This window comes from Berghia stephanieae, chromosome 1 (assembly GCF_034508935.2).
Source record: "Berghia stephanieae isolate SIO BIC M18660-M18661 chromosome 1, UCSD_Bste_1.3, whole genome shotgun sequence".
Lineage (NCBI taxonomy): Eukaryota > Metazoa > Mollusca > Gastropoda > Nudibranchia > Aeolidiidae > Berghia > Berghia stephanieae.
Genome location: NC_088360.1, coordinates 6,609,289 through 6,632,581, shown reverse-complemented (window position 1 = coordinate 6,632,581; position 23,293 = coordinate 6,609,289). Strand labels below are relative to the sequence as shown.

The following is a 23,293-nucleotide window of genomic DNA, read 5'->3' as shown; positions in this document are numbered from 1 at the left end:
GGACATTCCGTCAAATCTAACAGATATATACCAACCCTGGGTAGACACGCGGAGTGGGATAGGGGTGGGTAGGGGGGGGGGAGGAGGAGGGAGGTCAGAAATAAAATCTCGATGGCATCAGTGATCGAAGTAAGCGGTCACTTTGCTAGTGAGCTTTCGGGACCCCTATGTTAAATTTTAAAAACGAAAACAAAACAATACAAAACAAAACAAACAAAACATGATAGACGCTGGGTAACACTTACATTTGGTTGATTCTTTAAGACTGGACTGGCTGAAATATAGAAATAGAGAAATATATTTAATAGTACAGCGTTTTAACTTATTTGGTGGTACATTGCAATGCCTCGAGTAGATATGATACACATTCAGGAAGAACGCAGTCAGCCGGTGTCTACTTTGGTGGATTGTGGTATATTTAATAGTTATATTACCAAATAGAATTCATGACTTTGAATAATAATAATAATAATAATAATAATAATAATAATAATAATAATATAATAATAATATAATAATAATAATAATAATAATAATAATAATAATAATAATAATAATAATAATGATAATAATAATAATAATAATAATAATAATAATAATAATAATAATAATAATAATAATAATAATAATAATAATAATAATTTACTTCCTTTTGTCTGGTTTGTAAAAACTAAAGTTGCATAGTGTAATGAAAAGGACCCGATGCCGACCGTCTGCCTCGTCGTTTCTGTTTAACCAGTTAACTAGTGCACTCTGGAAAGACGCGTATTAAAATCTTCTGGCCAGAAACCTGTCATTCAAATATCGATCGATTTAAATGATCGATATTTGAAGGTCAGTTTTCTGGCCATAGATGTGTTCCCATCCACCTGCAAGTAGATTAATCCTATATCTTTTACATACCAATCTAACTAATCAGTTGGTCTTTCTGTTTGTAGTATGTCTCACCACATCTAAATCAGACTAAGATACCAAATTATTTCAAAAGTAGACACATGGGTAAATGTTTTAAAATAAATTTGAAAAATGAAATAACATGACAGTACACGGACTCGAACCACATTTGTTTGTGTGTCGGTCAAGTGCCCCCTCCTCAACTGAACTACTCGTATCTGGATCTGTAAATAAATGCTTTTTCATCTGAAAATTGCCATACATCAATGACCGGAAGACACGATTTTCCACGTGTAAACAGAATCAATTACATGCAGCCTGTAACAATGTATAGTAAAGTATAAGCAACTCTAGATTTTGCTATAGCCTGTAACAACATCGACAAACATGGTCACGATCAATACTATTCTGTCAAACACGGAGAAAACCCTTTTTTCAGATTTTGACCAGAGGAAGTTTACTTCATTCGATCTTAGTTTTGATGTGCCAGATTTGAAACGTTTTGACAAGTTGTGTCATCTTAGATAACAAAGATACGCGTATAATATGAAGGAAACGTTTTCTGAGAAAAATGAATACTTGCTTTAAGTCAATATTGATGGAATGCGTTTAGGTGAAATAAGCACTTGTTCTGCTCACTAGATCAATCGTAGCAACACAGAAAACAATAAGTTACCTTTAATGTTTATAGTCTGATTGGGAGAATTGAACTTGACAGAATGGACGAGTTTGACGTCACTCAGATCTTTGTTCTTGTTTTAGACCGCCATTTAGGTGCGCAGATTCAGTAAAGAACTTGAAAAGACTATAGCGATAATAGTTACACATTTTGTGTGTGTGATGGCACGATTTATCTGGCGGGAGAACAGGTGAACACCCTTGTTGATATTATTATATATATATATATATATATTATATATATATATATATATATATTATATATACATATTTCCATTATCTTTTTATCTTATTGTGTAAATTATAACACGTCTGTAAAAAAAATCCTTTTGGGGATTAAGTATTATTATTATTATTATTATTATTATTATTATTATTATTATTATTATTATTATTATTATTATTATTATTTATCATTATTATTATTGTTATTATTATTGTTATTATTATTACTATTATTATTATTATTATTATTATTATTATTATATTATTATTATTATTATTATTATTATTTATTATTATTATTATTATTATTATTATTATTATTATTATTATTATTATTATTATTATTATTATGGAAACAGTAGAGTTTCTGCTATACTTTATGGGGATTTTATTTTCTTTCTTCTTTTAACTCATTTCCTTACTATGATTGCCCGTTTAGGAAATAGTTTGATTTAACAATGTAATGTTTGGGTGATTCCCTTGCTTGGAAATGTGTGCATGTGTTTTGATTTCTATTCTCTTTTAGAATACTGACTTCACTATCGTCTCCGGTTTACTTTTATCCCATACCTATTTATTACATTTTTCTGAGACAAATTATAGGCGTAGTATCAAAGTTAATGTTTTTAGTTTTTACATGTTAATGGTAGTTAAATAAAACTATTAATGCACATGCTCATTTTTAATCAATTATTTCAATTCTGAAAAGTAGGAAAAATCTCTAGGATTGGGTGAGTTAAAGCAAATCCGGTGCATCCCCCGTAGAGAAATGAGATCTCTTTGTTTATTAATTTGCCGTAGATAACGAATCTTGATGATGTGCGTTTAGATAAAATACTCACAACATCCAACACATATAATGTACCAACACAAGATATTGTGTGTAACCTTAGACGTTCATAGTTTGATTGATTTAATTAAATGATGACCGTAATGACCAAAATGGCTGTCTAAAAACAATAACGAAGATCTGAGTGACGTCAATTTCGTTCCTTCTAGTAATTCTTTGCGTTTCGGTTAAATACTTACAACATCCGCCAGCCGGATGTAACGTACCAACACACAAAACTATGTGTGACCTTGAGCGTTTTTAGTCTAATAGATATAATTTAGTGAAAACTAATCATTAAAACGGCTGTCTAAAAACAATAACAAAAAGCTGAGAGATGCCTATTTGTTGCTTTTATATGTGTTCGCTAAAAGTACAAGTAACTAACACAAAATTGGCTGAGTGATTCATTTTTCACATCAAACGTAGGTCGCGAAAAGTTGCTTAAATCATAATGCCCATGTTGCATGAGAGTTGTGAATAAACGTTGGTTGGGCGTATTCACACATAGAGCAATTTACTGCCTTTTCCCCATTAATTGTATTTAGCACGGAATTATCGTGTACCCAGACACAAGAATTGCCCAATTTTGGGATTGTTCTTTGTATGATAGTCAGCGCCCAACTGACAACTCTTTTAATTAACTCATTGACAGCAAAAATGACAAAATGTTACATCATCACTTCTCTCATTAGCCAGTGAATTGCCGCACTATAGAAAAACACGTATTTACAAATCTGGCCAGAAAGCTTATCCTTCAAATATCGATCAATTTAAATTACCGTCGTCTTGGCAAAACTCTCAAAACTGGGACTTCGCAAAGTCCTAGATGTGAGAGGTTTTATTTATTTATTTATCTAATTATTTTTTTTTACAACGATGAGGGTCATTTAAATCGATCGATATCTGAAGGACGAGTTTCTGGCCAAAATTTTTAATGCGTGTTTTTCCAGAGTCCGGTAGTTAACTGGTTAATAGCCTGATTATAATGGCAAACTAAAGCACTTTCATCGAGACAGCTGTTACAGCACGCTGAAACCTGAGTTTTGTCACTGTTATTGGTTTCTTGGTTAAAACGTTAAGACATGTTGTTAAGTCAAACCGAACCCCGCCTGTAAATTGTTTACGTTGTTGTAAAATTAAATTTAGCATGAATTATAAGCACGGTGCCAGAATACAAGTCGCATATTATCAGAGAAAAATATCATATAATATATCAATAAAGAATTGGATTATACAATGTACAACGTTTATCAACGGTTTATTATCATACGCTCTTAGCGCTTTACAATATTTATTTATCAGGATAAGCAAAGTACATTGAACTTATAATGCGTCTCTTGCAACACATAAGACGATTGTGCATTAATTTTGGAAGAAATGGGCCTTGTTATACGCGAAAATATTTTGCACTTAAAGACAGCATCAGATTCTGTCATGTGGAAATGAAATCTCGAATTTATGGCAAATGAAAATCTTTTCAATTCTAGATGGTCTTATTTTAGCAACATTTTCTTATTTCAAAAATTCACATTGAGTTCTCATTCATTTTCGTGAAAATCTCTAGAAAATATTATTGTCCAAAGAGAGGAAGGGTCAATACCTTATCCTTCGTGTTAAAGGTACGTTATAATACAAGTACCTGTAGTAGATAATAAATTTATATGATGCGGTAAGGCTTTTAAAGTATGATACGGAATTAAGAATGACTATCTTATCATTGGTTTTTATTAATAGAGAACGGAATAGCGAATTCCTGCAGTTCAAATTCTTCTTTAAATAAGCCGACTGACTCAATCAGTGATGTTGACTACTGTCCAAGGTATAATATTATCCAAGAGAAAAAAAAGTATGGAACTTTTCTGATAATCTGTAGTGCCTAGTTAACCAGTTAACTGGAAAACCACGTATTAAAAAAAAATATTCGACAGAAAAACGGGTCTTTCAAATATCGATCGATTTAAATGACTGTCACCTTGACAAAAACTCTCAAACCTGGAACCTTGCGAGAAAGAATGGTTCAAGATTCAAAATTCCTCCAGGTAGCTATAAAGATTGAGTTTATGTATTGACAATGTTTTTATTTAATAATCACGCCTGTCACTGGGTTTTTTATATTTGAAATTACTCAAAGCCCGGTGGTTTAGCTTTAGTCCAACTTGTGAGTCAACACATATTACAACACTTTCAGAGTATTTTCAATTGATGCACACAATTATTATCTTTAGGGTTGAAATATGGACGCAGTCAGATGTGGGATGGGTATTGAAAGCAAAGGAAATGCAAACTCATCGTGTGACTCACAAGGACTTCTTTGGCTGAGCAAGTAGCCATCGTTAACCAATAGTCGGATACTAGGATCCTCCAGGACTTTGTAATTTGACGTCATTTTTTTTAGTTTTGTCAGCGCCTCGTGAGTTGACGTTAGTTGTGCTGAAGAAACAAATTTATCCCATTAGTTGAACTGTTGAATGCAATTCACAATTTGTTTTCTTTTGTGGCCAAAGACGTGTCTTTTAACGTAATTATTTGGTCTATGAGACACTGAGCATGTCTAAGTAGCCAATTCTCATTGATTCTTTGCCACCGCTCCAACCATAGCAACACATCATAATGTGTCTCCATTTCCTAAGCAAGAAGCGATAATCACCCCATGATAATGATAACAATGATGATGATGACAATGATAGTTGTAGTAGAAATGATAGTAGTAGTAGTAGTAGTAGTAGTAGTAGTAGTAGTAGTAGTAGTAGTAGTCGTAGTATAGTGGTAGTAGTAGTAGTAGTAGTTGTAGTAGTAGTAGTAGTAGTAGTAGTAGTAGTAGTAGTAGTAGTAGTCATAGTAGTAGTAGTAGTAGTAGTAGTAGTAGTAGTAGTAGTAGTAGTAGTAGTAGTAGTAGTAATAGTTGTAGTCGCCGTCGAAGTAGTAGTAGTAGTAGTAGTAGTAGTAGTAGTAGTAGTAGTAGTAGTAGTAGTAGTAGTAGTAGTAGTAGTAGTAGTAGAGGTAGCAGTGATAATAATAACAATAATAATGATAATGATAGTAAAAATAATAATAGTGATATTAATAATGATAACAATAATAATGATAATAATAATAATAATAATAATAATAATAATTATTATTATTATTATTATTATTATTATTATTATTTCATTATTATTATTATTATTATATATTAATATATAATAAAAATAATAATAATAATAATAATAATAATAATAATAATAATAATAATAATAATAATAATAATGATGATGGTGTTGATGATGATGATGATGTTGATGATGATGATGATGATGATGATGATGATGATGATGATGATGATGATGATGATGATGATGATGGTAATGATGCAGAAGATGAAGAAGCAGAAGAAGGAGGAGGAGAAGAAGAAGAAGAAGAAGAAGAAGAAGAAGAAGAAGAAGAAGAAGAAGAAGAAGAAGAAGAAGGAGATGAAAAAGAAGAAGGAGAAGAAGATGATGATGATGATGATGATGATGATGATGATGATGATGATGATGATGATGATGATGATGATGACACAAAATTACAACTTTTAAAACATTTGAGAACTTGTGGAGTATTAAAAGTTTACTGTTTTTGTTATTGCAATACTGACGTTTATCTGAGATAGGAAGGGATTTGTCAGGATTAGGGAAAAGTATATTTATGCCCTCCACACTTAAAGATAACCAATTGGAATCAAAGAAATAGCAAATGACAATTCAGGGCATGGCTAGTTGTGATTGACAAACAGATACGTAGGAGAGCAAGAATGCGATAGGTATTGGCCCAGAGTCACGTTTTAATATGGAACAATAATGTGATGTCAAAACACTAGTTCCAATCTTCTTGAAAATGTAAAATCAGTCCAAAGGAGAACTAAATACATATATGGTGCAACTGATATTCTGGTTTCAGAGTGATGGCATCTTATTTTCTAGTCTGAATAAATACTGGCCGTTAATAAAGATTATCCACCCTCGAATCTTTCATGCCCTGTAATCGAAAGAATCTGCCAAAACAGCCTGCTACTAAAATAGTTATGCCATCTTATGGTTCAATGATATTTATTTAATGTGTATTCATTGTCCGGAGGACTGGTTACACACTTCCAAGGAGCGTTAAACAGGAAAAGAGAAAGTTGTGACATCACGATTCTGTGTTCCATTACATTTGCTGGTTCCCATAAACACTAAGTACTGTTGATGCTATGTAGCTCTTCAGAGCCATTTGGCGCATGGAGCCGGAGTTTATCCTGTTTTTTTTTTTTAGCGTGAAACGGACAATAACAATTGCTTGCTATCCTTTAGATAGGACGCTAGTCTATCGAAGAGTACTTTCTGCCAGATCTATCAGACTCAGCTACCCAATCACTCCTAGTTGGATAGGGGGGGGGGGTCAGATAAAAATCTCGACTGCACCCGGGATCGATATTGGTCATTTCGAAGCGACTGCTCTACCGACTAAGCTATTAGGACTCCCTATTAATGCTATGCCTTAAGGTAAAATGCTCAAAACATCCGCCAGCCGGATATTACGTACCAAACACAAAACAATGTGTAACCTTTAAAAGTTTACAGTCTGATTGATACAATTTAGTGAGAACTACTCATAAAAAGGGCTGGCTGAAAACAATAACAAAGAGATGAATGATGTCACTATTGTTCCTTCTAAATGTGTCCACTCGAGGGGGAAACAAGGCATGGGGGGTCGAAGCTGGGTCGATCTAACCGGATGTGCGGAGATGATTAGAACGTATTTTTATATAGAGAAGTCCTGCTGTGATAAAACTATGGCAGCTTTGAAATTTGAGCTGGTTTTGAGTCCAGCCGCGGGGCGAGCATTGAAATTAGCTCGGTCCAAAAGGATCGTTTACATTGCTCCAAACTTGATTACAATACGAAGGGCGTGACAGAGAAAATATGTATATTATTCTATACAAAGCAGGTCCCAAAACTGCACAGTCCATTGTCTAAACATGAGCCCCACAGGAATTAAAGAGCGTCCGGCTCCTGGCCCCCCAACGCGTGCAATGAGCCATGTGGCTTCTCACCCGTCGTTGTGACCATCCCACATTCTGCGAAATGGACACCATAATCAATATACCACCGCTGTAGCGCGTCATAATTTGTATTGATTGTACCACCTACCCGTTGGTAATCAAATAAAGCACAAAGCTGTGACGTCATTTGTTGCCATTTTGCGTGGAGGTGATAAAGTTTACTGGTATGTACTGACAAAACACCTTTTTTAATATTTTGAACAGAAAACGTTTACTACATATTATTATATTAGATCGATTTTAAATCAATCCCAGCTTGTCAAAAATTCTTTAACTCGAGACTTGTTTTAAGTCTCGGGTTTGGACATTTTGACAAGTTGGGGGTCATTTTTATCCATTTAGTAAAAGTCTTCCGGCCAAAATTTGAAACAACGTTTTGCAATTTGGCAATAAATCATCAATATATAGTGGAGGAATTCGGAAATTCGGCCACGTACAAGTTGGTCTAGATTTTGTTTTCTTCATTGTCAATGTTTGTTGTTGTCATTGATTTTGATATTTCAATTTTACCGCCGCAACCACCACCTAAAAGGATGATAATGATGATGGTGATGATAATGATGATGATGATGATGATGATGATGATGATGATGATGATGATGATGATGATGATGATGATGATGACGACGACGACGAGGATGATGATGATAATAATAATGATGATGATGATGATCATGATGATGATCATCGTCATCATCTCATCAACATAATTATCATCATCGTCGTCATCGCCGTCGTTGTCGTCATGGTAAGTAACAACGGCATTTAGGTGAATCTATTGCAGCATTATTGCAAATCCTAAAACAAATAGCAATTTTTTAAAACTCTTTTTTTTTCTTGGTATTTATTTCTGAAAATTTCAAAATTCACACGTTGGGATGTCGTTTATGCGGGAGGATCGTGAATTGAAATTCAACGAATTTTCATGCTTTTATCACACACAATGTGGTGTTGAAACGTCCTATTTTTCAATCGAAAACTCTTGGACACAACATTTCATTTCCTTTAGATTTAAGCGTGACACATTGTTGGCTTCGCTCAGAGAAATGACAATTTAAGTTGAATATGCCAGGTATTTTATGAGTGCCATATTGCCATCAAAACAAATGACATAATGCTGGTAACACTTATGAACCAGTAGTCTTTACGCTAATAAAGTAATGAAGACATGATATATGATCACGACAATATCAAAATACCAACATTTGCATTCCGTATACAAACCTCACCAGTTATCACTGTAACGTTTTGTGGTTAAAAATACAAAGCCGTCAATGTAAACGTCTGACAACTGTTACTTTAGAAAAGACCAAGCCATCGTCATATGATTGTTTTTGAAATGGAATTCATTTTTTGTCTCTAATTTTTGAGAGACAATTTTTTTTTTTGGAAATGGGAAATCTCGAAGTGTACTTTTTTCTACTTTTTCTACAAGCCTAATAATCCAATCTTGTTATGGTCCCATTGTTGTAATGGAAATACTCAAAAACTTACGCAAAATAGTCCCCATTACTAACACCATATGTAAAGTCAAACTCACAATTGTGTTCTGTTATCAAATCTGCAAAAATGTTCACTTAGGCATAATATCGGTTTTCAGTGGATCAAACCTCTGAAGTCTCGATTTTCACGATCGGCGGATCAAGACTCTGAAGTCTACAAACGAGATGTGTGTATCATGTTTTATTTAATTTTGGGAGGATCAGACCTCTGACGTCATCAGAGTTTTGATCCGCCGACCATAGATATACCACATGTTGATGATTCGTAAATATAATTCAGCTTTCGGTATTTTGATGTATTTTGGGACAGGAGGTTGAATAGTTTGTGGGATATTATTCTCTTTTCTTATTTTTAAATATCTTTTTTTTTCAAGTCTTTTAAAATATATTAGGAAAAGAAATCTTCTCTTCAGAGTTCGATTTTTACTCATAGATATATATATTTTCAATGCAGTCAGTCACTGCGACATTGTACTTTTCTAAAGAAAAGAAAAGATCATCCCACTTCAAATTAGAGAAAGGAAATATAATGAAGAGATATGCACTGAGTGACAACAAAAATCTATCAGGAACTGCTATGGTATATTTACAAGTTGTTTTAACACATCCGTCGGTTCCTTCAATAAATAATGTGGTCATTGATTTTCATCGGACATTGTAGGTTGTTGTTCATTGCTCATTAACAACCGATTGTCCCAATTATTGATTAAAACTTCGATAACAAAAGATTGAACGTTCGCGCACGTCGATGAACTTGTCGCACGTTACAATCATCACAATAAAAAATAGACGTCTAGTTAATTTTTGAAATATGTTCGTAAACAAGGAAACATTTCAACGAAATTGCCATACCCAGTGCTTCGTTTATTATTCTCTTATAAGGTCATAATATGGAACTAAATCGTTATTTCATACTTTTAGAGTTTTTATACTAATCGATCCTACTGCACTCTTAAAATATTCGCAACTGACCATAGAACAAAATGTTCAATCACTCCCGATTAAGTGTCTGACCCGAGGACACAACAACAAAGTTTTCCTCAGTATAGTGTTCAGTGTGTTGGACATAACTAAGGGACATGATTGTTGACAAACGCATTTCCCCTTATAGCCAAAAAAAATAAAAGAGAAAATGAGTATGACATTGAATGAACTGGTTTATCATATCACTAGACCAAATATAATATATCTTTGTATACTAGTGGAGAACCCGCAATATTTGCGGACAAATAAAGGCTATTACGAATAGGCAGTCATCTATTATACTTATTTTCTACTGTGTTGTGTAAATCAACATAGATTAAGACAAATCTTTTGAGTCATCAACGATCAAAATAGGTCCGGTAATAAAGTCTGTAGGTGTGCAAAAATTAATTTGGCAATAGGGCGGTCAGATCCCGATCCCCAACGTCGAAAGACCGATAGTAATGCCTAAATATCATTTCTACGTTGGTACTCTCACGAGTGAGCAAGGACACAGACACGTTTTTTAATGCTCTCACATAAGAGCACGTAGACGATACCCTCTACGTCATCTATTCTTATAAGATATGGAATGTATGAGGACAATGTCAGATTTAAAGATTTGTAAATAATAAATGATAAATTTTACAAAGACCTAGACGATACACTGAACAAAATAGGAAACAAATCAATATTAATAATTGCTGGAGATTTTAATGCCAAAGTAGGAAAACGTCTCGACAGTGACACACTATGTTTAGGATCATACTCAAAAGGAAAACGTAACGATAACGGATAAAAATTAGTCCAGTTCTGTGAACAGAGAAAACTTTTCATAACAAACAGTGCTTTCAACCACCCATCAAGACACCAGACAACATGGGTAGGACAAAGGAAAGACCAAACCCAAGACAAAATGATAACAATATACAACCAAATAGACTATATCATATGTCGACACCGCCATAAACACTACTCAACCAACTCGCGATCATACGGTGGTACACTGCTAACATCCAATCACAAACTTGTAAAAACGAATTTCAACATAAATGTGTACAGACAACGAAGACAGAAAGGTAAAACGGCAGTCAAAATAAACACGGCAAAAATAGTAAATGAGCGAGAATGTCGCATTCATTACCAATATGAATTTAACTCAAGTCTATGGAAAATAAAGCAAAACAGCAATCCAAACAATGAATGGAAAGAGACGCAAGCGGCAATGAAATATGCGGGGGAAGAAAGTGCAGGCTCTATTAATACAACTAAGAACAAACCAAATCGAACGCCTAACATCGCTATTAACGATCTATCGCGGCAACAAAAAGAACTTAGGATCAGGATACAAAACACGAAAGACTCGGAAGAAATAATAAACATGAAAACGGAACGAAACAAAATACTGCATTCAATTCGATCACTTACAATAAAACACAGAAACGAGGAATTAGACAAAAAAGTGGAAGAAATAGAAAAGTCCAAAAATAACGCATCGTCTATGTTCAAAGCGACGAAATCTCTGAACCGAAAACCATTCGAGAACCCAAAACTACAGGATAAATTTGGCAAACAGACAACAAATCCAAACGATATCCTTGACATTGTAACTGACCACTTCCAGCAGAAATTTCACAAACAAATCTCACAAATATCGCCCTTCTCAGGAAACCCTAGAGACCTAAACAACCGCATCACAACAACTGAAGTTAGAAATAGCATAAAGTGCCTAAACAATAACAGATCCCCAGGCAAAGATGAAATTCCCGCTGAATTGCTGAAATGCGGTACCTTCTCCCTGGATCTGAGCATTTCAAACATAATGAACAAAACATTTTCAACGCACAAAGACTGGGACATAAACAGCGGTGTCCTAATTACAATACAAAAACCAGGAAAAACGAAAGGACCCGTAAACAACCTGCGCCCAATAACATTACTGAATACCATAAGAAAAACACTGTCAACTATTGTCCTCAACAGAATTAGACCGAAAATAGAAAAATATCTATCACATAGCCAAAGCGGGTTTCGCCAACACCGAAGCACATCGGACGTTGTATGGACACATAAATGGTTGGCAGCAAAGGCACTCAAAGAAAACATATCCATAACAATAACCGGGATCGATATGTCCGCAGCCTTTGATACGATCGACAGAGGAAAACTTTTGGAGATATTAACAGACATAGTAGACGAAGACGAGCTCCGCATAATCCGATTTCTCCTCAGCAACACAAAGATGCAACCAAGGATATACGGGGCCACAAAACAGACGCAGTTCGAAAGTAACATCGGGACCCCCCAAGGAGATAGTCTGAGCCCGATTCTGTTCACAATATACTTTGAACACGCTCTGAAAGAAGTTCGAAAAGTCATTCCAAAACCAACGACTCATATTGAGAATGCAATCCCTAGAGAAATCGCCTATGCAGATGATGTCGATTTTATTGGATCAACACCAGCAAATATAGACATCATACAAAATACCCTCATGAAATATAACCTCCAAGTCAATGCCAATAAAACCGAATTTACAACAATATCGAGGAACAAAGAGGAATGGAAAAGAACAAAGAAAGTCGGCTCACTAATTGGAGACACCGAGGATGTACAAAGAAGAAAACAGCTATCAAACGCCGCACTCAGTAAACTCACCAATGTATGGATTAGAGGTGACAAAATAAAGAGAAAAACCAAACTGAAACTGTACCGTGCTCTTGTAAAACCGGTACTTCTGTATAACTGCGGCACTTGGGCGTTGACAAAATCCGAAGAAGAACATTTGGATGCCTTCCATCGCACACAGCTAAGAAGGGTACTGGACATCAAATACCCAAAAAAAGATCTCAAATGAATCACTCTATAAGATCACAAAAGAAAGACCAATCTCCCTTGACATTTTACAACAACGATGGCAACTTTTCGGTCACATACTACGCAGGGACAAAAACATACCAGCTAACCAAGCCATGTCGGGATACTTCCAAAAACACGGGAACCTTTTCAGAGGAAGACCGATCACAACACTCCCTGTGATCCTAAACAAAAACCTCACAACACTTGGACAAAGCATTAGTCTCATAACGGCAGGGGACCTTGAAAATCTGAGAAACCTAGCAGAGGACCGGCAATATTGGAGACACCTCACACAGGAAATACTGGAAACAGCCAAGGCGACCCGATCTTTCGGTCGAGACGCGCAAGGCATCTAAGTCAGTAAGTCAAGTAAATAATTTAAATAATAATAATCACATTGAAAAATAAGGTCAATTTAGATAAAGATTTTTTTTAAATATATAAATATTGTTTTGAATATTAACTAACCTTACTTTTGATATGTAGTTCAAGGCCAACAGACTCTTTTTTTTTTTAAATTAAAAAAGTAACTCTGTATGTGATAGTGACATCGGTGACTGGTTTAGTTATATAAATGGAAAAATTGCAGTATTTTCGGAGAAATAAAGGCTATTACGATGAGTCATTCATCTATTTTATTATTATACTACTGCATTGTGGAAATTAACTAAGGTCAAGACGAATATTTTGAGCCATCAACTGTGATTGGTCCTGTAAGGCGGCCAAACCATGGGGCCAAACCATGGCGCTTTCGAAGGCCAAAGGTCAAATTAAGAACCGAGCATTACGCTCCAGCATATTGTATATTTTGATTTAATATTCATTTGAGTCAACGGCTAATACAATTATCCTTAATTTAAGAAAGACAGAAAGTTACTCTTATATCAATCTGTAAAATATAGTTTTATAATTTTTCGGTTTCAGTAATTGTGCTTGGTGATACAAATTTAACTTTGGCTGTGCGGAATAATGTTGACCCTCAACCCTATTAAAAGCTCTTCATTTTTGTTTTTAGACAACCATTTTAATGATTAGTTCTCACATAGTTTTTAAATTTTTTTTTCTAAATTCGACATTGAAAACCCACAAACGGAAGGAGCCCCTAAGTTTCACGTCTCCATATTTTCAGTGTTATGTGACAACTCCCCCCTCCCCCCCCCCCCCACCCCCAATCTTGATATTTGCTTAAAATAAATAGGGCAGAAAAGTCGTAATGTCACACGCTCTACTTTTCCGGTTCTTTTCTTTGGAAGTGTGTATGTGACCAGTCCTTTGGTGGACTAATACTGAATAGGTTATGTATTGAATCATAAGGTGGCATAACTATTTTAGTAACAGAAAGTATTGGAGATTATAAGGAAAACGTAAAAGAGCGAGGATGGATTATCTTTATTGACGAACAGCATATATTTTGACTAGAAAACACGATGCCATCACTCTTGAACAAGAACGTCATTTACACAAGGCATGTATTCTGTCCTCCGGGAGAGTGGTTTTCCACTTCCAATTGGATTGAAACCGGGTTTTTGAAATCACACTTTTGTTGTCCATTTATAAATGGCATTGTATTACATTTTTATTTTTATACCAGTATATTACTCATAGGTTTGAGTGTATGGCTGTTTTTACTTAACCAATCAGGCAACATGCTAATTTGAAGGCGTTTTAGGTCTGAGCGGAGGCTCAATGCCAACAGGTGTCAGCCATGTTGACCGGAAGATCATTCGAAATTAGCATCCACAGCAAAAGACCGTGAACAGTGGAAGGAAATGACACGGATGATTAGAGACGCAGCCGAGGCGTCCCGATCGGATGATTAGGAAGCGAAAGGCCTTAAATCAGTAAATCAGTCAATCCGGCAACATTGTAATTGGTACTTACCATGAAGACAGCATAACAGCAACGAGATTGCAAAGAATATCATGTTAGTTTTTATCCCTTCCAAAGACATGATAAGGCAGTTTGACCTGTCAAAGAGGGAAATAATAGATATGTAGACATAAACATAATAAAATCAAAATAAAATACAAGACGCAAGATAGCTAAAATTTCTTCTTCTTTTTTAAATCCCTCATACAAGTTTAATTTCACCATTTCCGATCACAATAAATTATCTTTAAAAGATTGTATTGATTCACTTGCCGTCGATCTTTGGTTAAATTATTAAACCGCATCGAGCAAACTGAAAGTCAAATCATTTGTCAGCTCTTGCTGACGAATTAAAGCACACATTAGGCCTACAGCATTTCTTAGAAAAAAAGGTCCCATTATTATCTCAATGGAAATGAATATTTCACTACTTAAATGCATCCGTCTTAATTAAGAGAAAGGAGAGGGATATAAACCTGAAACCTTCTTCGTCATTTAAAGCGAAAAACTTTTTTTTATCATTTATTCTGGGATGCGAACAGAGGAGAATTAAAGTCAGTATCTATGTTTTCTTCCACAGGGAATTGAATTCAATTAAAAAGGCCATGGGATATCTCTGCTTATATTTTAAGGGCTAACTCTGCCGTACTCTAAAAAACAAACAAACAAACAAACAAACAAAAAACACGTATTTAGAATTTTGGCCAGATAACTAGTCCTTCAAAAATCGTTTTTTTTTTGGTGTTTTTTTTTTACGCTGCATTGCGTAATAATACAACATGCAATCAATTGTGCGACCAGTAAGTAAAAGGAGAGCAACAATTGATTTTAACAACCTTTTTCACACAGCATTCATTCATTTTTAAGGGGTCTGATAACCATCAAATTGTTATGGTCTCATTATTGTCATGGAAAAAGACCTCTGTTCAGTAAGGTGAGTCGGTGGCTCTGTGCTATGATAATCTGTCGTCATGTAACAAAGTTACGCAATGTTTAGTGTGGCCATTGACCGGTTGTGTTGCAATGATCGTAAAAAAAAAAAGTATGATCCGGTTCTGTCTCATTTGAGTAAGGCAATTAACACACGTTACCTCGCCTTGCTCAGACGTGAATGAGTACCGGCCTATATGGCCGTATATTGACAAAACTTTTTTTTCTTTTTAAAAATTTTGTTATATATTTGACCTACCAAATTTACTCCAATCAGCGAGATGTAATAAGATGACCCGCCACCACCGTCACCCCCTCTCCCTCTCCCAAATATTCAAAAAGTCTCAAATCTGAAACTTAAAATAAAAAAAACCTATAACTCATTTGGCATGTTGAGAGGTCACCTTAAGTAGATTGACAGTTGAAATGAAAGTTTTTCTGGCTAAAAAAGGAGGTCGACTTAGTGTTCTTGTGGTATGGTTCGAACCGTCGGGTTTTTGGTTCAAGGCTTTTTGGCGGCTCAAAGTAAAAGGTTACTTAACTGACTTTCTGTCACCGCACTTAGATTTAAAATAATTAGATACCTGGCCGATAACATATCAAGTCATGACATCAAGTTAGAGGCGTTTTGCGCCATCCCACATGTTTATTTTTGCTGTTGGCTTTGATCCGTTTGCAAAACATTTTGAGTGCCTTTAGTGGATAATGCGCAATTAACAGCTCAAGTCTGTACAAGCTGGGACAAATATTGTCGCGGTGCTAGCTAAATAGCGGAATTGATCACTTTGTATATCAATGAAGCCATTTAACACCCTAAAAAACCTTAAAAGTGCTGCAACTGCCAGCCCCGTATATGGGCCTTGAAGACATGAAGGAATTCTTTACTGCCATATTATAATTTGTCCGTGTGTTGGTTGAAAGGAGGTAGCACATAGTAGAAAACAAATGTCTATTTTACTTTTACATCCAATTTCAGATTGCGATAAATAAAACAACAACAAAAATAATTTTTTAAATAAATAAATAAAATCCCTTTGACTTCAAATGCCGATAGCACTTGAACTTCTTGAAAGACTTCGAAACGTTTTGGATTATAACCTTGTTTTAAATAAATATATTGAAACAGGTTTGACCATGGCCGACTAGAATTATAGTTACGTCATGGGTTTGACACCTTTATCAAACGTGAAGGATCTCATTAATAAAGCGAACGGCAATACGTTGATGGGTGTGACTACGAAGTGAACGGGAAAAAAACAGATTGGTTTTAGATACTATTTATATAATGAAGGAGTTTAAATACCCAATGCATTTTGTAAATTAAAAAAAAAAATCTCCTTCCATCTGCATTCAAGTTCGTTTAAAGTATTGGAGAGGGAATCGACAAACGCAAAAGAAAGGTATTTACTGGTTTGACCAAATAAAATAATGACAATACGGACAGATTTGATTCCCCATTGCTTCTCTTGTCAACCTAGACATAATAATTGCAATAAGGACTTACATTTTAAACATTTTAAAGTACATAAGTACTCGTATATAAAGTACATAAGTGAGTTAACGGGAAACAAGATATAGTACTGACGAAACTCCAATGAACGTCCTATTCATACACTGTAACTATGGTATAAATCCGTAAATTGTACGCATTTCAAACGTCTCAAGCACAGTTCTCAGTTAAATTTATGTGAAACGTTATATCTTTAATCGACGAATCAAATGAACACATTTATTAACAATAGGCCAATATTAAGTTCCATAATCATTCTAGGTGGGTTATTTTCCCTTCCACCGACACATGAATGAATAGGGAACAAAATAGGATTTTTAAATGCAAAATAATGATCTAAAATAACATTGCGGATCATTCGAGTAGATATACATTAAAATTGTATCACAAATGTGTCAGTTCTGTAAACGTTACGCTATATACCTAATAGTAGTAGTAGTAGTAGAAGTAGTAGTAGTAGTAGTAGTAGTAGTAGTAGTAGTAGTAGTAGTAGTAGTAGTAGTAGTAGTAGTAGTAGTAAGTAGTAGTAAGCTTCGCAGTCCGAATGACGCTTGCTGAGAATTGTGTGATTCAGTCATGGTCGATAAGTATAGCTGCTCTCTACATCCATGTTGTTAATTGTTTCCATTGGTCACGGTCCTGGGCCAGAGTTTTGAGGCTGTCAAGATCTTGTTGCGACTTTAGTACGGAAGGCACTGCAGTATTTCTGAGTTCTTCAGGGATTAATTCGGTTCTGATATGTAGAGAGGTCCTGGTTCAGGGCAGTTACTATTGATGTTGGTGGTCTCCCTACATATTTGTTGCCATGAAGGAAATATTCTGTCATTGCAGTTTGCGCTGGGATGTTATCTTCTCGACGTAAGATGTGACCAAATAGCACCCATCGCTGTTCTTTTATTATTGTACTCAGGCGTTGTACCCTGGTTTTGTCATAGAGAGCAGTATTTGTAATTGTCTCTGGCCAATAGATTCCGATTACGCGACGTAATTGTTAGCGGTGGTAGGGTGTGTCTTTTTTACGAAACCCGCCGAAACCCGCCGAAACCCTGCGAAACCCGCCGAAACCCGCCGAAACCCGCCGAAACCCGATGAAACCCGACGAATCCCGACAAAGTTATGGGAAGTAGGTGGCTGTGGGGAGTGAACCTAGAACTCAGGGAAGTGTACACCATTGGGGAGTGAACCTGGGACTGGGTTTCGGCGGGTTTCGTAAAAAAGAACCAGTGCTTTTTTACGAAACCCGCCGAAACCCGCCGAAACCCGGCGAAACCCGACAATATACAGCAAAGTTATGGGAAGTAGACAACTGTGGGGAGTGAACCCGAGACTCAGGGAAGTGTACACCAGTCGGGAGTGAACCTGAGACTAAGTTTATCGGCCGGTTTCGGCGGGTTTCGTAAAAAAGAATTAGTGCTTTATTACGAAACCCGCCGAAACCCGCAGAAACCCGACAATATCCGGCAAAGTTATGGGAGTTTGGCAACAGTGGGGGGTGATCCTGGGAGTCAGGGAATTGCACACCAGTGGGGAGTTAACCTGGGACTGTGTAAAAAGGATATCAGTGGGAAATAAACCTGGGACTAAAGGGAGATGGATACCATTGAAAGTTGAAGCCGGATATGGGAATTGAGTACCAGAGGAGAATGAACCTGACACTATAGAAGGTGGGCGCCAGTGGGGAGTGAACCTGGGATTCAGGGAATTGCACACCAGTGGGGAGTTAACCTGGGACTGTGTAAAAAGGATATCAGTGGGAAATAAACCTGGGACTAAAGGGAGATGGATACCATTGAAAGTTGAAGCCGGATATGGGAGTTTAGTACCAGAGGAGAATGAACCCGACACTATAGGAGATGGGCGCCAGTGTGGAGTGAACCTGGGACTCAGGGAAGTGCACACCAATTGGGAGTTAACCTTGGACTGTGGGAGATGGATAACTGTGGGTATCCGAGCCGAACTATAGGAGTTGGGTGCCAGAGGAGAATGAACCTGACACTATAGAAGGTGGGCGCCAGTGGGGAGTGAACCTGGGATTCAGGGAATTGCACACCAGTGGGGATTTAACCTGGGAATATGTAAAAAGGATATCAGTGGGAAATAAACCTGGGACTAAAGGGAGATGGATACCATTAAAATTTGAAGCTTGGTATGAGAGTTTGGTACCAGAGGAGAATGAACCTGACACTAAAGGAGGTGGGCGCCAGTGGGGAGTGAACCTGGGACTATGTAAACAAGATATCAGTGGGAAATAAACCTGTGACTAAAGGGAGATGAATACCATTGAAAGTTGAAGCCGGATATGAGAGCTTGGTACCAGAGGAGAATGAACCTGACAAAAAAGGGGGTGGGCGCCAGTGGGGAGTGAACCTGGGACTATGTAAACAGGATATCAGTGGGAAATAAACCTTGGACTAAAGGGACATGGATACCATTGAAAGTTGAAGCCGGATATAAGAGCTTGGTACCAGAGGAGAATGAACCTGACAAAAAAGGGGGTGGACGCCATTGGGGAGTGAACCTTGGACTATGTAAACAGGATATCAGTGGGAAATAAACCTTGGACTAAAGGGACATGGATACCATTGAAAGTTGAAACCGGATATGAAAGTTTGGTACCAGAGGAGAATGAACCTGACACAAAAGGGGGTGGGCGCCAGAGGGGAGTGAACCTGGGACTCAGGGAAGTGCACACCAATTGGGAGTTAACCTTGGACTGTGGGAGATGGATAACTGTGGGTATCCGAGCCGAACTATAGGAGTTGGGTGCCAGAGGAGAATGAACCTGACACTATAGAAGGTGGGCGCCAGTGGGGAGTGAACCTGGGATTCAGGGAATTGCACACCAGTGGGGATTTAACCTGGAATATGTAAAAAGGATATCAGTGGGAAATAAACCTGGGACTAAAGGGAGATGGATACCATTAAAATTTGAAGCTTGGTATGAGAGTTTGGTACCAGAGGAGAATGAACCTGACACTAAAGGAGGTGGGCGCCAGTGGGGAGTGAACCTGGGACTATGTAAACAGGATATCAGTGGGAAATAAACCTGTGACTAAAGGGAGATGAATACCATTGAAAGTTGAAGCCGGATATGAGAGCTTGGTACCAGAGGAGAATGAACCTGACAAAAAGGGGGTGGGCGCCAGTGGGGAGTGAACCTGGGACTATGTAAACAGGATATCAGTGGGAAATAAACCTTGGACTAAAGGGACATGGATACCATTGAAAGTTGAAGCCGGATATAAGAGCTTGGTACCAGAGGAGAATGAACCTGACAAAAAAGGGGTGGGCGCCATTGGGGAGTGAACCTGGGACTATGTAAACAGGATATCAGTGGAAATAAACCTTGGACTAAAGGGACATGGATACCATTGAAAGTTGAAACCGGATATGAAGTTTGGTACCAGAGGAGAATGAACCTGACACAAAAGGGGGTGGGCGCCAGAGGGGAGTGAACCTGGGACTCAGGGAAGTGCACACCAATTTGGAGTTAACCTGGGACTGTGGGAGATGGATAACTGTGGGTATCCGAGCCGAACTATAGGAGTTGGGTACCAGAGGAGAATGAACCTGACACTATAAAAGGTGGGCGCCAGTGGGGAGTGAACCTGGGAGTCAGGGAATTGCACCCCAGTGGGGAGTTAACCTGTGAATATCTAAAAAAGAATATCAGTGGGAAATAAATCCGGCTTCAACTCCCAATGGTATACATCTCCCTTTAGTCCCAGATATATTTCCTACTGATATCCTTTATACATATTCCCAGGTTAACTCCCCACTGGTGTGCAATTCCCTGAGTCCCAGGTTCACTCCCCACTGGCGCCCACCCCCTTTTGTGTCAGGTTCATTCTCCTCTGGTACCAAGCTTTCATATCCGGCTTCAACTTTCAATGGTATCCATCTCCCTTTAGTCCGAGGTTTATTTCCCACTGATATCCTGTTTACATAGTCCCAGGTTCACTCCCCACTGGCGCCCACCTCCTATAGTGTCAGGTTCATTCTCCTCTGGTACCAAACTCTCATATCCGGCTTCAACATTCAATGGTATTCATCTCCCTTTAGTCCCAGGTTTATTTCTCACTGATATCCTTTTTACATAGTCCCAGGTTCACTCCCCACTGGCGCCCACCTCCTATAGTGTCAGGTTCATTCTCCTCTGGTACCAAACTCTCATATCCGGCTTCAACTTTCAATGGTATTCATCTCCCTTTAGTCCCAGGTTTATTTCTCACTCATATCCTGTTTACATAGTCCCAGGTTCACTCCCCACTGGCGTCCACCTCCTATAGTGTCAGGTTCATTCTCCTCTGGTACCAAACTCTCATATCCGGTTTCAACTTTCAATGGTATTCATCTCCCTTTAGTCCCAGGTTTATTTCCCACTGATATCCTTTTTACATAGTCCCAGGTTCACTCCCCACTGGCGCCCACCCCCTATAGTGTCAGGTTCATTCTCCTCTGGTACCAAACTTTCATATCCGGTTTCAACTTTCAATGGTATCCATGTCCCTTTAGTCCAAGGTTTATTTCCCACTGATATCCTGTTTACATAGTGCCAGGTTCACTCCCCACTGGCGCCCACCCCCTTTTTTGTCAGGTTCATTCTCCTCTGGTACCAAGCTCTTATATCCGGCTTCAACTTTCATTGGTATCCATGTCCCTTTAGTCCAAGGTTTATTTCCCACTGATATCCTGTTTACATAGTCCCAGGTTCACTCCCCACTGGCGCCCACCCCCTTTTTTGTCAGGTTCATTCTCCTCTGGTACCAAGCTCTCATATCCGGCTTCAACTTTCAATGGTATTCATCTCCCTTTAGTCACAGGTTTATTTCCCACTGATATCCTGTTTACATAGTCCCAGGTTCACTCCCCACTGGCGCCCACCTCCTTTAGTGTCAGGTTCATTCTCCTCTGGTACCAAACTCTCATACCAAGCTTCAAATTTTAATGGTATCCATCTCCCTTTAGTCCCAGGTTTATTTCTCACTGATATCCTTTTTACATAGTCCCAGGTTCACTCCCCACTGGCGCCCACCTCCTATAGTGTCAGGTTCATTCTCCTCTGGTACCAAACTCTCATATCCGGCTTCAACTTTCAATGGTATTCATCTCCCTTTAGTCCCAGGTTTATTTCTCACTCATATCCTTTTTACATAGTCCCAGGTTCACTCCCCACTGGCGTCCACCTCCTATAGTGTCAGGTTCATTCTCCTCTGGTACCAAACTCTCATATCCGGCTTCAACTTTCAATGGTATTCATCTCCCTTTAGTCCCAGGTTTATTTCCCACTGATATCCTTTTTACATAGTCCCAGGTTCACTCCCCACTGGCGCCCACCTCCTATAGTGTCAGGTTTCTCTCTCCTCTGGTACCCAACTCCCAAATCCGGCTTTAACTCCCAATGGTATCCACCTCCCTTTAGTCCCAGATTTATTTCCTACTGATATCCTTTTTACATAGTCCCAGGTTCACTCCCCACTGGCGCCCACCACCTATAGTGTCAGGTTCATTCTCCTCTGGTACCAAACTTTCATATCCGGTTTCAACTTTCAATGGTATCCATGTCCCTTTAGTCCAAGGTTTATTTCCCACTGATATCCTGTTTACATAGTCCCAGGTTCACTCCCCAATGGCGCCCACCCCCTTTTTGTCAGGTTCATTCTCCTCTGGTACCAAGCTCTTATATCCGGCTTCAACTTTCAATGGTATCCATGTCCCTTTAGTCCAAGGTTTATTTCCCACTGATATCCTGTTTACATAGTCCCAGGTTCACTCCCCACTGGCGCCCACCCCTTTTTTGTCAGGTTCATTCTCCTCTGGTACCAAGCTCTCATATCCGGCTTCAACTTTCAATGGTATTCATCTCCCTTTAGTCACAGGTTTATTTCCCACTGATATCCTGTTTACATAGTCCCAGGTTCACTCCCCACTGGCGCCCACCTCCTTTAGTGTCAGGTTCATTCTCC

General features: G+C 37.7%; 1 protein-coding gene across 3 annotated transcripts in view; it reads right to left on the bottom strand.

Moving 5' to 3' along the window:
• The window catches only part of LOC144966927 (uncharacterized), a 67,315-nt gene that overhangs the window by 20,623 nt on the left and 23,399 nt on the right, over nucleotides 1-23,293 (bottom strand). For 2 of the 3 annotated variants that reach the window (XM_078903626.1, XM_078903638.1), the window contains exons 2-3: nucleotides 14,900-14,985; nucleotides 246-274 (exon numbers count right to left, since the gene is read on the bottom strand). In XM_078903626.1, the coding sequence (XP_078759752.1) occupies nucleotides 246-274; nucleotides 14,900-14,969 (99 nt within the window). In that variant the 5' untranslated portion in view covers nucleotides 14,970-14,985. Of the gene's footprint in view, nucleotides 1-245; nucleotides 275-14,899; nucleotides 14,986-16,076; nucleotides 16,174-23,293 lie in introns of all 3 variants that reach the window. The other variant, XM_078903632.1, reaches the window with a different exon arrangement.